This window comes from Trachinotus anak, unplaced genomic scaffold (genome assembly GCF_046630095.1).
Source record: "Trachinotus anak isolate AG129_WGS33_773 ecotype Australia unplaced genomic scaffold, CSIRO_AGI_Tana_v1 ptg000020l, whole genome shotgun sequence".
NCBI classification, from domain to species: domain Eukaryota; kingdom Metazoa; phylum Chordata; class Actinopteri; order Carangiformes; family Carangidae; genus Trachinotus; species Trachinotus anak.
In genome coordinates this window covers 2,055,232-2,070,675 of record NW_027273871.1, presented here as the reverse complement: position 1 = coordinate 2,070,675, position 15,444 = coordinate 2,055,232, and the positions used below count along the sequence as shown (strand labels likewise).

Below are 15,444 nucleotides of genomic sequence, written 5' to 3'. Positions count from 1 at the left end.
GTGTGTGAGTCCGGAAGCAGAGGATTAGTGAATCAAAATAGAAGCTTATGGAGGACAGAGCAGAGCTCAAACATCAGAGAGAGATTTATCACCAGAGGGCTTGTCAATCTCCCATCTTAACAAACTGACCTTGCTCTCTGTTTCTGTGTAGCAGTGAACAGTATGTGAATGCACTTACACCCAGCATGTCGTCAGAGTGCGGCCTGTCCTGGGGGATTTTCTGAAGGCAAGAATCGACAAAGTTTCTAAAGTAATCCGTCCTGAAACAAGGATGATGAAACAGAGGGTCAAAACAAAACAAGAGTCCTTGACAGATATCCTTTAACAGAAGTAAACACCAGCACTTTAGGTGCAAAACATAAAACATAATGTGAGAGGTGAGTATTTCCCTCCTGTGTTGTGCTGGCGATCAGCGCGAAAAAATATCCCTCTGCTACTGGCAGAGGGAGATACTTCTATCAGAAAAGACTACAAAGCTGCATGTACATGTTATAAATAATCTATAGAATTTCCCCTGATTCCCCTGATAATTCTGTTTTGCAGTAATCAACAGTATGTTAGAGGAAGAGTAAATTCAATTCCTTCCATAAAAGTAGCAACTTATAGCAGTAGAATCAGTTTATTACTTAAACCAAGCATAAACCGTTGGACTATATTGAAATAGCAGGTAGCCTAAAATGTTGGACACAGACAAAAAAAAATGTTTTTAGATGTGACTGAAACAACTCTTTGACAAGGTCCTCTCCACAGGAGCCTTTTCCTTGTATTAGGATTCCTTTGATAAGCAGTCATTTACAATAAAATGATCACTGCACAAACATGAATGCAAAATCACCAGGATGGTCCTTTAAGATATCTATTTTGGTTGTGTGTGTGTGTGTGTGTGTGTGTGTGTGTGCGTGGCACCTTACCATTCACTACACTGCAGTGTGGGGCTCTCGTTCTGCGCTATGTGGTATAAGGCACTCATTGCATTCATGTTAAACAAGGGAGGCTTCCTCTCCGCTGCGACAGAAACAAACAGTCAAACAAACTGAACTCCTTCTTATTAAAAATACACAATAAACATATAACAGCTTAAAAAAATAATGCCCTGTTTTACTCCTGGGCTCAGAAATATTACTCATTCATCTGAACCTTAAAATCAAACCTTGCTTTAACTTTGCAAAGCATTGCTCAAGTTGATGTAGCAGTCTACTGTTATTCAAAGACCTGTCAGTCAGTTTGACAGTGACAGTAAATCCTGTGTTTAGAAAGAATGATAGGGCTGTATTTGTGTTAACATTGGGTTAATAGATTGTATATTAAGTATATTAAATACAGGGTTCATACTCTGTTTAATAGAAAAATATCCTTTCTACTGCAGTTACATCTTAATACAATATGCACACACACACACACACACACGGTCATCTACCTAATTCTATACAGGTGATCCCCAAGGACCAGACATCCACCTTCCCATCATACTGGCCCTCATCCATAGCTAGAATCACCTCAGGGGCCATCCTGGATGAAGTGGAGGAGAGAGAGAAAGTGGAAGGTAGGAAACAGAGAAAGATAAATAAATACAGCGAGGGGACCTGCATGGATATTCAGTCACACTTCTTAAGAGTGAAAAAAGGAATGACTGTTTTGCTGTAAATCTCCAAACTTAAAGAGGTATTGTCATCTCATTCCTTGGAATTAAATAATGGTGTTTTTCATGACTCATCTAAGTAGTTTCTCTGCAGCATAAATAACATCACACAAGCAGCAACCCCCTCTTAAATAGGGAGTTGCTGCAATCATAGCAGCAAAGCATTTGAATACTTCAGCAGGCAGCTCTTTACTAGTGTGTGAATATGCAAAGAGGAGCAAATATTTTCTAAAAGGCAAATCCATTTCATGAATTGATGCTTCTTTAAGCAGACATTCAATTAGAGACTGTTATATAAAGTCAACGTTTTGGTCTGTGCAACATTTAACACACACACACACAAACACACACACTTCTCTCACTTCTCACTTACCAATATGGCGTTCCCACAAAGGAGTTTGCAGGTGAGGCGATGGAGGCAGAGCCAAAGTCTGCCAGCTTGACCTGCCCAGGCTCAGTCAGCAGAATGTTACCTGCCTTCACATCCCTGAGAGTGAGAGAGGACGATGAGAAGAAATGTTTGTCAGAGCAGGGGCACTCTCAGAAAAAAACAACAACAACGTATGTCATGCAAAAATCACTCACCTGTGGATCATATTGTGTGAATGAAGGTAGGCCAGCCCCTGCAGAGCACCATGTGTAATGGCAGCGATCTCTACTTCTTGTAGGGGTTTTTTATGAACTAAAGGAGAAAAAACAAAACAAAAACAATTTGAGCAGGAATCAACATCAGCTGAAGAAAACACATCAATGTCCACTTTTCTTTCCTGTGAGCTCAGAGAGATAACCAGTCCTACATCTCATCTCCTGTGGAAGGGAGAAATCTGTTTGACAAAGAAAACCCCCCCCCCCCAAAAAAAAACAAAACAAAACATGGAACACCTGCTCACCTTCTAGCAGATCAGAGGCTGAGCCCAGACAGTACTCCATCACCAGCTAGAAACAAGAGATGAAGTCATGAATAACAATGTATAGACACATATAGACCCATACACACGGACAATCTTCCCATTCTGTGCATGGAAACAGGTGACTGACCCATGCTGTGTGCTCACGGAGGTAACAGCCTTTGTATTCTATACTGTTGGGGTGCCGGATCCTCTGCAGAAACTTCACCTCCTTTATAATGTCCTGCCATTTCTGTTGAGGGAAGAAAGGATTTAAAAATAAAACAGGCAATGCATTGATTCTCTTCACAGATTATGTGTAATCTGATTATAGCTAATCTGAAGTCATGAGCTGTATCTAGGACGACAACAGTGAAAGTGAGCGCACAGGGCTGACCTCGTTGAGACTGTAAGGTTAAGTGATTTCATGCCCAACACTGATGTTGTTGTCCAGCTGCTCTTTATCTGGCCTCTGACTATGATAGATGGACTGTGATGGATTAATATCCAGCAAATTAGTTCACTCACAGACACAGGATTACTTCAATGAAATCCACTTTTTTGGGAGCACCAAATGTTAAATGCTGATATCAGCATTTAACATTTGTATTTTAAGATTTGTATCAAAGTTGATACATTTACAAACCAAACATAAATAGTTATTAGTATTTTATTTCTTAAATGGCCACTATTAATGTAAAGGAACATTTTGCAAGCAAGACAGGTACTGTGGTCCAAAATCAAAATATTCAAAGCTCAAAGCTCACACGGATTGCCAGGTTGATGAAACTGACCCTAAACAAAGGAGTGCAACAACAAACTTTGCAAGCGACGACGAGTCATACACTGTTAGTTCAGCTCATGTATGTGTTATGTTTGCAAATTTAAAACAAAGCTGGCTACATACGGTAGCCAAAGCTAAGTCTGTTATCCCCAAAACAAAAGCCTAATGCTCCAAAAACACACACCGTGGAGTTGTAGTTTATCAAGCAACAAATTCCACATTTAGGTATAGTGGAGCTGATGGTGAGAGAAACCCATTTTAGTATTTCATACAACAAAAATTGCAAAGACGACTTCCCTTTTAACCACAACAGTCTGCTGTAATACCACTGTGTAAACACTTACACAGTAACTAAAGGCCAGCATCTTCATTGTCTACATCAGTCAAACGAGGCCAAACTACTACTGTTAAGTCCATGTTTTACACTGTGTGCAGAGTGAAACTGTCAATGGTCAAGTCTGAATTCTCAGATTTTATTATTTTTATAATAAATATCAATCTTGTCTCACCTCATTGGACTGTTTGCCACTGTAGGACATCTTTTTAATTGCCACCACCTCATTTGTGCGCACATCCCGTGCCTGGCAAACACAAAGTACGTTGTTAGTGAACACATTTCAACCATAACATACAGAACATCTCATTCTCAGTACCTTTTGTCTCATGAAGGATGTGTTCATGAGACAAGACCTCTTATACTTTTTTTAACCACACTGCGTGCAGTGTTCAAGAACGAAGGTCAGATCAAAACATCAGGGTGAGTCACAAAACTCTGCTGTACCTGCTATTCAACTGCATGGTCGTGGGTTGGTAAAAATAACTTTGTACAAATCGTTTCTGTTCTTTACTGAGGATCAAAAAGCTTTATTTTTTATAACTGAGACAAACTCTGACTCGCTATAAGCTCAATGATGTACAACATCAAAATATAAGCTGTATATGACCAAGTTGCTTTCTTTAAGTAGCTAACCAAGTAGCCATGAGTTACTATATTAATCACAGAAAGGAATACAGCAGCCAATCAAATACAGAGACAAATTTTGCATCACAGATTCAAGTGCAGCACGTCAGTGTGAGTCAGTGTGTGAAGATGTAGTTGCCGTACAAAGTAGACGGCGCCAAAGCTGCCATGGCCAATCTCTCGGAGGTCTGAGAAAAGCTTCTCTGGGTCTTCTTTGAAGAAAAGCTCAGCCACCTCCGGATCCTTCAGGCTCCCTGCCCTTACAGAGGAGGGCATCCTGGTTAATGTAGTCCCGCACCACCCACGCAAAGGGGATGGGACTATCTGGGTGCTGAGCTACGCCAAAGCAGCTGAAGATTCATCTGCAGTAATGGATGGGCCTGAGGAATCAGCACATGGGCACCTGGATGGACAGAAAGGGTGAGGGGAAGCAGGGACAAAGAGAGAAAGGCAGATGTTAGCAGGGACGAGATAAAACACCCTCATCCTGCACACTATGAAGAAGAGTCTCTTTGCTTAGCTGATGTGATTTTGAAGATACCAGTGAGAAAAGAACAGGAAGAAAACTCAGCAAAGTTTTGATCAAGTCACATTTTATCAAAGTCTTCTCTTCATCCATTCCAACCACAACACAAAGATGTACTACAAAACAAAGCAAAAGTAGAATAGTATGATACATAGCCTGGAAAAAGGCACAGCAGGAATGAATGAATGGGGAGACCACAGGGCTCCAGAACTACTCTTTACAGTGGCTGGGCTGGAGCCAGTCTGTCATTCTTTACTACAGTGATTTCATGTGTTAATGCACAAAATTTGGACACATCCAAATATAAAAATTATGAAACCACTTGTGAATTTTTCTTTGGGGGTGAGAAATATAACAAATGTTTCCTCCCCCTGTCTTGTAACAATATGCTATGCTCCCTGTTCATTACACAACCACCCAGCAAACATCCCACCTAACAACTTCCACATAAGTACCCTAGTCCCACTGATATGATTAACAACTGGTCAAAGACATGGGGGCTAAGGGCATCATTAAAATATGCTACAGCAGGTGTCCAGACGACTGATGCCTCACTGGCTAAAGAGAGCACATACGAAGTTTGTTCAGAAAGGTCAGGGGCTCCTGAAGTATTTTAAACACAGTGATTTTAGCCACTGGTCACACTGTCAAGTGCTGACCCCTGTATAATCTGCTAACTGCAGAATCATCACAAGTGCATCAGTTCACATTGCTTTATTGCAGCAATTATTGCAAATCTATAAGCTACTGGAGTGACTGGGCAATGCAAATATCCCGGTTCAAAGATTGATTTCATGTCGGCTGCTATGAGGTGGCCTACAGTAATGAGGGGTGAGCCGCATCAGAGGATCAATTAGACGACCTGGGGTCAAATTCTACTGTGCACTCTAAACTGGATGCATCAATTGTGCTCTTGTTTAATTCATGTAACGTGCACGTAAACCTAATCCCGTGTATGTGTTGTTATAATGCACCACATGCTGTTACCTGCTGTCACCTACCACAAGTGCATGTGTGTGAGCATTGTGTATTCTGTACCTTACACTGCAAATTCTACTATATGTGTGTGTGAGAGAATTTCAAGTTCACAGAGCTAAAATAATCGTCACTACTACTCCTCAGAATATACTGTAGAAACACTGGAAAAAAAAAAAGACGGTTACACAAATTGGGGAAATATTACGTTTCATACAAATTAGCAGCATTTGCCAACGCCCTGTATGTCCTGTATTGCGCAGGTGACACTGCTCTGATGAACATGTGATGTTTGTTGTTTGACTGTCGTTTTTAAATCACTTCTTTTTTACTGTGTACAGTGCCTGTACAGTTGTATGCAAAGGTTGACCTATCCCTGGGCCAATTCATGTGTTGATTTTGGAAGTGAAAAGAAGCAAATGCAACCGCTGCAGGAAGCAGACATTAAAAGAAAGAGCGTTTCTTACAATGTTAATGCACTGCACCTTTATTTCCTGAACCTAAAAATAGAAAAGAATGACGCAGTAATTGTAGCATGTGCAAAAGTTTGAGCACCCCACTAAGCCAGTACTTAATAAGCAGCCCTTTGCCAACTGTTATGCATGGGGGTGGAAATATAATTCTTGTGAGGCAGCCAGCGGCACAGTAAACATTGCACGAATAGAGGAAAGAATGGGTTCCACTAAATATCAGCTAATTCTGGATAAAAATGTCATGCAGTCAGTCAAGAAAGTGAAACTGAAGAGCCTGGCTTCTACAGTAGAGCAGTGAGCCAAGGCAGACCAGAAAACCCACCAATAACTACTTCAAGAAAGCTGAAGCTTTTGGAGCGGCCCTCACAGTCCCCTGACCTGAACGTCACTGAAATTTGTGGATAGACCTTAAACATTCTGTGTGTGCGAGACTAAGCCTAAAAATATCTGAGAACTTGAAGTGATCTGCAGGACGAATGGGTGAAATCTCCAGAGTCAATGACAGAAAGACTCTTAACTGGTTACAGGAAGTGTTTGCAATCTGTGATATCAGCCAAAGGAAGGATTGTTCAGTACTGACTCAGGTTGCCCAAACGTTTGCATAAGCCACAATTCTTTCCGTTTTTTTTTTTTTTAAGTTAGTGAAATAAAAATACTTCTTTACACTTGCAAAACAAACACACACAACAACAACAAAATATGTCATTTGCCTGGATTACAGACCCACAGCATCCTTTGTTGTCTGACTATACACTTTTACCTTTTGGGCAGAGACATCTGCATTTTTATACAAGAAAAAAAAAACAGTCATCATTTCTCTCACAGAGCATCGAGCTACTGAATAAAATCCAAATTGTCTAATGTGAAGGGAGGGCTTGATGCCAAATACACCTAACATGTATGATAAGTGCATTGTTTGTACAGATTGCATGCCAGTGTAACCGGTCTGATCTGTTGCTTTCCAGTCTGATCTGTTGCTTTCCAGTCTGATCTGTTGCTTTCTGAGCAGCTCCACTCCTGGGTCGAGAACACCTCATGATTTGGCCAATCTATACAAAATCTCTAAAAAAAACTTTCTATCCTAGTGCCTCACAGGATGTAAACCTAAAGAGAGCAAAAGAAAATGTACAAACCCTCTTGTAGAAAAAGAATTACTCCACCCTTTCTTAACCTCATCTCCATGCCTTGTCTTCAGCCAATCTGAAACTGGCAACAACCCCCCTCCATACCCAAACGCCACATGGATATCATTACAGACACGCTCAGCGGGTAAAATGCTGCTTTCCTCCTTTCAGCTTATCTTTGGGCTGGCAGCACCACTAACCTTGCCGGCTATAGTTATCAGTACAGCCTGGCAGCCTGCTGTACCAAAGCCACACTGCTGGCTGAACGTCACAAGGTTTGTCCTGCTGAAAAAAAAAAAACAAAAACTATCCAGCTGACTGAGAAAAAAAAAAAAAAAAGAGTGAAACTCTTCTACTAAGACATCCAGCCCTCAAGGACAACAAAAATCTCGGTGGAAAAAAGCTAAAAACTGCTGCTGGGAACAAACTTCAGTAACACAAACAGGAGATCTTGTCTTTTTATGTTGGGTACAAGTGAACATTGAATTTGTCATCCTTGCAGCAATATTAGATAAGCATTGTAATGCAGACTGCTTGGCTGCCAAATGTGTTCAGACACCTCCAAACTTTCACTTTTAAAAGGCAAAAATACACACTATGAATCAAAATGTAAATGCCTTATTCTGTAAAGAAAAGCCATCCAATCTGACAACTGAACAGGACAATGCCCTTTAACACTATGCATTATGACCACAACTATAGAGAGTCAGAGAGAAGCAAGGGGTGCTGTCTTCCACTGGTTTCGCTCCACAGCTACACAGTTAAAAAATGAATATACTGTGTGCAAAAACACATGAAATATTCCAACTGATATTCAAAGTGATGAACTGAGTTCCAGGCAACACACGGGAGCAAGTCTTCATATGTGCTGCGACCTGACAAGCCAATCAACATTTCCCAACAGCAACAGAGTATGATCTCCACAAAACAACAACACAAATGTGCCAGTTTGGCTGTCAGATCATACTAGACCACGCAGAAAGGAGGTAAGAATGATACATTAGTTATGGTGGGCACAGAGAAATTTGACATTCAGTACACACTCACAGTGTGTCAGAGAGAGACTTGATTGCAGGCTGAGGTTTTGGTCATTTTTGTGTGAAGAAGGCAGAAAGGCTGGGACGTAGTGTTGACAAGCACAGTAAAATCGCTGACATACTCTAAATGACTAATTTCCTTGCAAAGACAATACTGACTGTCATGATCCACTGACAAAGCAACAACATCAGCAGCAACAACAGAACAATGTTATTAATATTCTGGTGTCAAAGCTTTCTGTACTTTTTTCTGAACTACAAAGACTTTTTCCACCTAACATGCGATTGTACCTCCTCATGAACACTTTGCTTGATTCAGCAAAGGCCCCTACTCACAATCTTGTGAAGCTTATTGGGGTGTCCCATTTTCACCCTTTATGACTCATGATTTTATTCATTTATTGTGTGTTCTATTTCTGTGAAATAAATCTGTGAAAAAGAAAAAAATGCAGACTTCACTCATGGCTCCAATGTGAGACCATACAATCACAAGCTGGGTTGCTAACAAGTATATTATTGTTTACTGACATTTACTGACTCTATAGCAGAAGCTAGCCTATTTTCTAATATTTCTATATTCAATTTTTTGAATAGTCATGTTTTTCAGTGTGTTGTTAAACAATGTCTGTGCTTCTAAGACAACTATAGCTTTTTGCTGGTGTTGTAATATAATTTCAAAACATAAATTAATTTATGTTCTTTCCATGTGAATGGGATTTGCAGTCTCAGTAAATTGCACCTTATCAAAAAAAAAATCACCTACGTTTTCTTTTTTTTTTTTTTACAATTTAAGCGCCCTCTGCTAAATATGACATTAGAAAAGTGATCACCAAACTTCACACCCTTCCAAATTGTAAATGGATAGTGTTTTATCAATACAGGGGCACACTAGAAACAAAGACAGTCAAATTGTTGTTTTTTTAAATAACATGAAGCATGCTTCTTTTAAAGATTGTTCCCTCTCATATTGTAATGACTGTGCAACCTCCCAGGCTGACATTTCATAAAGCACCATGTTATGAAACAACATTAAAAAAACACAGTCAATGCCAACTTTATTTACAACAGCTGGATCCTCAGATCTTCTTCAGGTAAAAGTCAAACAGGCAAATGCATTGGTACTGTAAGTATATACTACCATTACTACTATTCTGTCTTGTTTCCACATCAAGATTTTTTATTTTTTTTAGACAATGTTGGCCTGTCTTTACTGTTTTTTTAAACAATACTAATCATGAATATCTTGTTTTAATAGGTTTGAGAGAGTCACATTGATATGAACAATCCACTGGTCGCTCAGTGGACAGGACTGCATGCCCTGTGGACCTTAAGTTCACTTTCAGTCCTTGGAGAGTCCAGTCCAGGACTTTAGTCGCATCGCAAAAAAGTCATGGGGGGAAAAAAATAAAAAATAATAATAATAATATATATATATCATATAATATATATATCAGTTGAGGAAAAATGGCTGTTTTTCTAAATGACAGCTCAAGGGGGCAGAGGTGTCTGAAATGTGTGATGGTTTTATCGCCTGGACATTTTCATTGCCCAGCAATGATTCACCAAATATCAATCGTCAAAAATAAAAACAAATATATGTATACACACACTTTATTTTGATTCTGTTTATTTGGAAGGTGGATGTACAGGGTGATGGTGGTGTTTGTCTGTCTGCCAATGTTTGTGTGCATGGCAGTAAAGACTAAGCTTAACCCTCAAAAAGCACTTTGAAGTTTCTGAGAAACAGCTAAAATGACCTCACGATAGTTTCAAACCAAAATCAGGCCTCACATAGAACTATGATGTATATTAAACTATACAAGACATGACTCAAGTTAGATTGGACTGTTTGTACATTTCTAGTGTACTGGATAATACAGTGTGTATAAATCAAAACAAAAACACAACCAGGTATTTATCTCTGTCTCTCTCTTTCTCTCATAAACACACAATCAAACACTAGGTCACAAGACTGAATCTGAAGAGGTGGAACTACAAGATGTGCACGCTCATGTATTATCACAAAGAACAGTGTGTTCAAGAAATGCAACAAAAGTTGTTTTCCTTCACTGCTTGGGGAAAAAAAGATTCTTTCTTGACGTATGATGTCAATTGATATTCTCTGCACAGTAAAAATCACCGAGAAGCCTAATGATGAGGCAACCAATACACAAAGCTGAGCAGCAAAGGGTGTCACGGAGACGAAGGAGGAGAGAAATGGAGAGGGAAAATAAATAATCAAATACTTTATTGATCCCTATCATGAAACTCTCTTAGCTGCACAGCACAGGGTCAGCTCCAGAGGAGCAACTCCGGAGAAATCCTGCTGTCTGTCTTATCAAAATACACAGAAACGATGGGAAAGAATTACAAAAGAAAAGCTAAAGAAAAAACTAACATTGCATTTACAATCTATAACAACATAATACAAATACAGTCACCATCATTTACCAAATTCCAATGCAACGCTTTTATGTATTCGCCAACAGACTTATTTCAGCTGGCTGCAACTGCATTGCTATGACTTCCAAAACAGTTCTAATACTGGGTTAAACAGAAGCCTGAAACTAAAGAGGTTATCATTCCTCCAAAAGCACCGAGATCTGCCTGCTACCACAGTAAACAGACCGTCACATTAAATTACTCTGAACCCCTACACATCCGTGGTATATCTACCTAGTTATTTTTTGGTTATTCTGGCTGATCACACCTCCTCTGTGCATACTGTACTTGACTGACAACTCACTGACTCTCCTGGTTTTGTTGCACCTGTTAAGGGAGGACAACTTTATGACTCTTTTATTCACATGAAATTGAAGTCAGAAAAGCTTCAACCTTAAGGGTCAACCTGAAGTTTCATCCACCACGATATCTGAAATCACTTGTTCGGATGTGCAGGGCTTTTAAAATATACAACAGAAAATATATGCTTATATATATATATATATATATATATATATATATATATATATACATATATACATACACACACACACTCACATACATATGGTTTCAAAATGTCCTTCAGTAAGATGCTTGATGCTGTATTGCTAAATAATTCAAGTAGGGATGCACTGAGCTGACGCATCTTATTAAATGATCATGTATCAGCCAGACGAAACTGGTCCACATGAAGTACTTCTCAGTCTCTTAGCAGTAAAATTGTAAGAATGAAACTTTATAACAACGATGTTATTAATATGTTCACAAGAACATCTCTTACAGTTCAGAAATGATATGCACCCTCATCCTACCTTAAACACGAACAACCCAAATCAGGTCCAGTGAGGTGTAAAGATTTTAAACTGAGAAAAAAAAAAAAATCTGATTGATGTTTGAATCCAACACACCGAGTTTATTGGATTTGATATCGGGAGAGAGAAGATGGATTCGGTGTATCACTACTTTGAAGATCATCAGCCAAAGCCCAATAAACAACATCTCCGCTGTGTGTTCAGAAACAGTGTTGATTTAATGACCTACATGTGTACTTTTGTTCAAATGGATTACACACTATGTTTCTATCCCCCAAGATGGAGGGTGGGGTGTCCACGCTCCTGCTTCCCAGACTGATTACAGACTGTGGCTTTCACTGAGTGGATGAAGTGAAAGCTCTCTAGCTGCCCAATGTCAACAACAACACATCCCAACGTGTTGTGCTACAGAGATGATGGTGACAGAGGAAAGGAATGGAGTGACCGAACACTAAGAGGATTTGATCCATCCCTTTTCTCTCACGGAGCTCCACTTACACTCTTCCTGTTGGGATAAATCTCACAAGCATACAACAACAGACCAGGTTTCCTCTGAAAAAGAGACAAAAAAGAAAACAATTCCCTTGGCTACCGTTAAAACAACAAGACATACAGGCATCAAAACACCCCAAGTCATCTCAGAGGCTGTGATTGGCTAACTCAGACACAAGCACTTGTCTGAATTAATCCCTAAAAATGAGTCAAATTTAAGACAAAACTTTATGAAGATCAAGTGATTTAAGTCTTAACACCTACAGTGTGTGTCCTCTGTCTGTCACATGGAAAATGTTTTGGATGTTCCCATCCTCTGCCTATTATTTCTTGCTCTCAGTCCTTCTCCTCAAATATGCTATTGCTTTCCAACTGTTCAGCAGCCAGCGTCAAACACCCTGAGCAGATGCTTAGGAATTCCATTTAAGAAACAGGACCATAACTTTAGTATCTCAGTTTTTTAAACTAACATGTCACCAAGAGATGCCACTGTCAGTCGGGTTAGTCAACGCATTTACAACCTGAAGATCACTGTCATTTGATTAGCAATCTGTTTTGCCAGCTAGAAAATGACTTAAATATAGTAAGTAAATTGTGCTGTAGCGTTACAATCCCTAAGTTAAATAAGGTTCATACTAGGTCATCCATAAGTACATTACACACATCACTTATAAATAGATTTATGATGGTGATCCTATTGTGGAACCAGTCCTGCAGTGGCTGCCTGTCACTGACTGACTTGGATCTAGACTTTAGTGAACAGGGCAGGCTTTGCTCCAGTGTCTAATCCATTTTTCCTGGGAGACACTTAAATCCATTATGCAGTGTTCCCACATTCAGCACCCCCTGATATAACAATGACACACACAAAAAACACAACTTTTCAAAGGCTTCTCCTGCATGGAGATGTTCATACTCAATAACAGCTGCGTACCTCTCATCATCAGCTAGCAGCAAGTCCTTGAAAGTAAACAAGGGGAGCTGTCCCTGCCTGTGAATGCCCTGTTGTTCTGACAAGCATGCAGAGACATAAATGAACAAATGACAGGTGTGCAGATCTGGACACAGGACACGCAGAACATAGGAAAGCAGGGACAGGCAGAAATCTGTGATAAGAGAGTAAAAGGACAAGTTGTACTTGCCTTTCAGCTGCAGCCCATAGGCTGCATTAGTAACATGGGCAGTCTGTTCAACACGGTCTAAAGACAATAACAAAGATAGGTGGATTGCTCATACTGCGGTGCTTAGTTGACAAGCAGAGTCAGTATATATAGCACATAAAACATAAATCATGTGTAGGTGTTTGTGTTTATCAGCCATCAAACCCTGGACATCAGCTGTGACAGATTACTCCAACAGAGCGCAGCGTCTCGGCCAGATGAATGGCACCCTCGATGTCACAACACAGACGTTATGCATGACTTAACCATATTCAAGGTGCTGTGATAAATCCTCGTGTCGACGATCCACTGTCGTGCACAAGTTGAGCCGCGAAGTCACGGATATGCCCAGCAGAAGAGTGGCTGGCTGAGTGATAGCCAGTGTTACGCAATATCAACACAGAAAACCGAGGAATGCGACTCACGTCAGTGCACAAAAACAACCACCAGCGGCCGATGGATGCGAGCTGCACTCGTCGCTTGTGCAGGGCAGACACTCGGCAGCGATGATTTCTCGGACTCTCCGGGCTAATGCTGCCTGTAAACACAATGCCAGGACGGTGTACGTGCCACAAACACTGACAGAGGCTCGACCAATGTCACCTACCGTCACACAGCCAGCTGCTCAGACGGTGTGTGACTCATGATGTCCCTTGCAGATAAGCAAACTTCCAAAACAGACACCTCCAAAGCCGAGTTTCACTTAACGCAAAGCCACAGTGGACAAAAACAAAAACGAGGGAGTGGCACTGCTTGCAACGATAGTTGCATAAAGCGGATTAGCAAGACAACGTAGCTAGCTAACGCTTCTTAGGGAAAGCAATCTGTTCCCATTATTTACAACAAAACTAACCACTCATAATTTAGCTCACTAGCCCTGCTCTCCGTACACTGATATAATTTGCTTATGTGTAGCGCTGACATTCAGAATAAACACCCACATGCTAGCAAGGGGTGACTGGAGTTGCCCAGTGAGGCAGACTCAAATCTGTCGATGCGACAGACCATACAAGTTGTGACAGCAACTTTTGGTTAGCTGGCGAATAGCAACCAATCTAGCTAGCTAGCTTTCGAGCTAACGTTTGCAGAAATGAAGCTCGCCTGCACCATGTAGCGGAGAACAAATCTATCGTTACTCATCGTTCGTTAGCACAGAGCTAAAGTTAGCGACCAACTCACCTCGTCGAAATGGGTCCACAGAGGTTGAGAAGTGGGGTGTAAACGGCGGGTTAATCCAGTCAGCCTGAGCACGGCGGAGCGAAGTGACGGACGCGAAATCACAGACGAGGCATTGCAGTCCAGAGAAATCAAAGTGTGAATTCGCTAGCTAACAAGTTAGCAGTGCTAATTCGCTTATCTATCTGCAAAATTGCCCTACCCTGTATAGACGGTCACGCTGACTTCAAGCCTGGCTGATGGTTTACTTTAGCAATAGCCGTTTTTGTCACCTTTTTACTGGCCGGTGGCGAGAATTCAATTCAACGTAAGGCAGGCTGCCCTGGCTACCGACTGTCAAGCGTTAACTGTCACAACGGACTGGCGAGCAGGGAGGCTACTGGCCAGCTAGCTAGCTAGCTAGTTGCTAACGTTAGGCGCTAGCTAGCAAAGTTTCTCTCTCTCTCTCTCTCTTCGATAGGCAGTTCCCTAAAAATGGCGGCGAGGAGAATCGCCTCCCTTCCACCGCGAAGGAATCAAGGCAAGCAAATGAATCGCCACCGGAGCCGGAGCGGTGCAGTCGGCTTTCAGTGAGACGGGAGGACACGTGTGGCGGTGTGGGAGAGTCTTGTTGATGCTGTGCAGCTGCACCCTGCAGGGTAACTGTGCCCCCCTCCCTCTCTAATCTCTCACTTTGGCCCCGCTGTGCAATCCGACTGCTAGTGCAAGCATGGGTATGTGGTCTGGATGGAGGGAGCCGCACGCATAATGACCGCGAACATATGAGTCCCGGTCCATTTTGCAGCAGGGGACAACCGCGTTTCTCTTCTTCTCCGTCTGTGTGTCTGAGCGTTTGGCCTTAGACACTCGGAGTCACTGAGCTCCTAACCTGATTAACAGTTTCGGTCTTAATCTGGCCTGTGCTATAAATAGCCCGTCGTTAACTCACAGACTATGTCAAAAACGGTTTTACATTT

General features: G+C 41.1%; 1 protein-coding gene across 3 annotated transcripts in view; it reads right to left on the bottom strand.

The window, feature by feature from the left end:
• The window catches only part of LOC139637582 (serine/threonine-protein kinase TAO1-like), a 26,473-nt gene extending 11,029 nt beyond the window's left edge, over nucleotides 1–15,444 (bottom strand). Inside the window, exons 1-10 of one of the 3 annotated variants that reach the window (XM_071506393.1) lie at nucleotides 14,492–15,444; nucleotides 4,416–4,674; nucleotides 3,820–3,891; nucleotides 2,678–2,779; nucleotides 2,530–2,575; nucleotides 2,225–2,321; nucleotides 2,013–2,126; nucleotides 1,418–1,509; nucleotides 912–1,005; nucleotides 179–260 (exon numbers count right to left, since the gene is read on the bottom strand). In XM_071506393.1, the coding sequence (XP_071362494.1) occupies nucleotides 179–260; nucleotides 912–1,005; nucleotides 1,418–1,509; nucleotides 2,013–2,126; nucleotides 2,225–2,321; nucleotides 2,530–2,575; nucleotides 2,678–2,779; nucleotides 3,820–3,891; nucleotides 4,416–4,547 (831 nt within the window). In that variant the 5' untranslated portion in view covers nucleotides 4,548–4,674; nucleotides 14,492–15,444. Of the gene's footprint in view, nucleotides 1–178; nucleotides 261–911; nucleotides 1,006–1,417; nucleotides 1,510–2,012; nucleotides 2,127–2,224; nucleotides 2,322–2,529; nucleotides 2,576–2,677; nucleotides 2,780–3,819; nucleotides 3,892–4,415; nucleotides 4,675–13,737; nucleotides 13,889–13,919; nucleotides 14,443–14,491 lie in introns of those variants that run through there. The other 2 variants (XM_071506395.1, XM_071506394.1) reach the window with 2 other exon arrangements.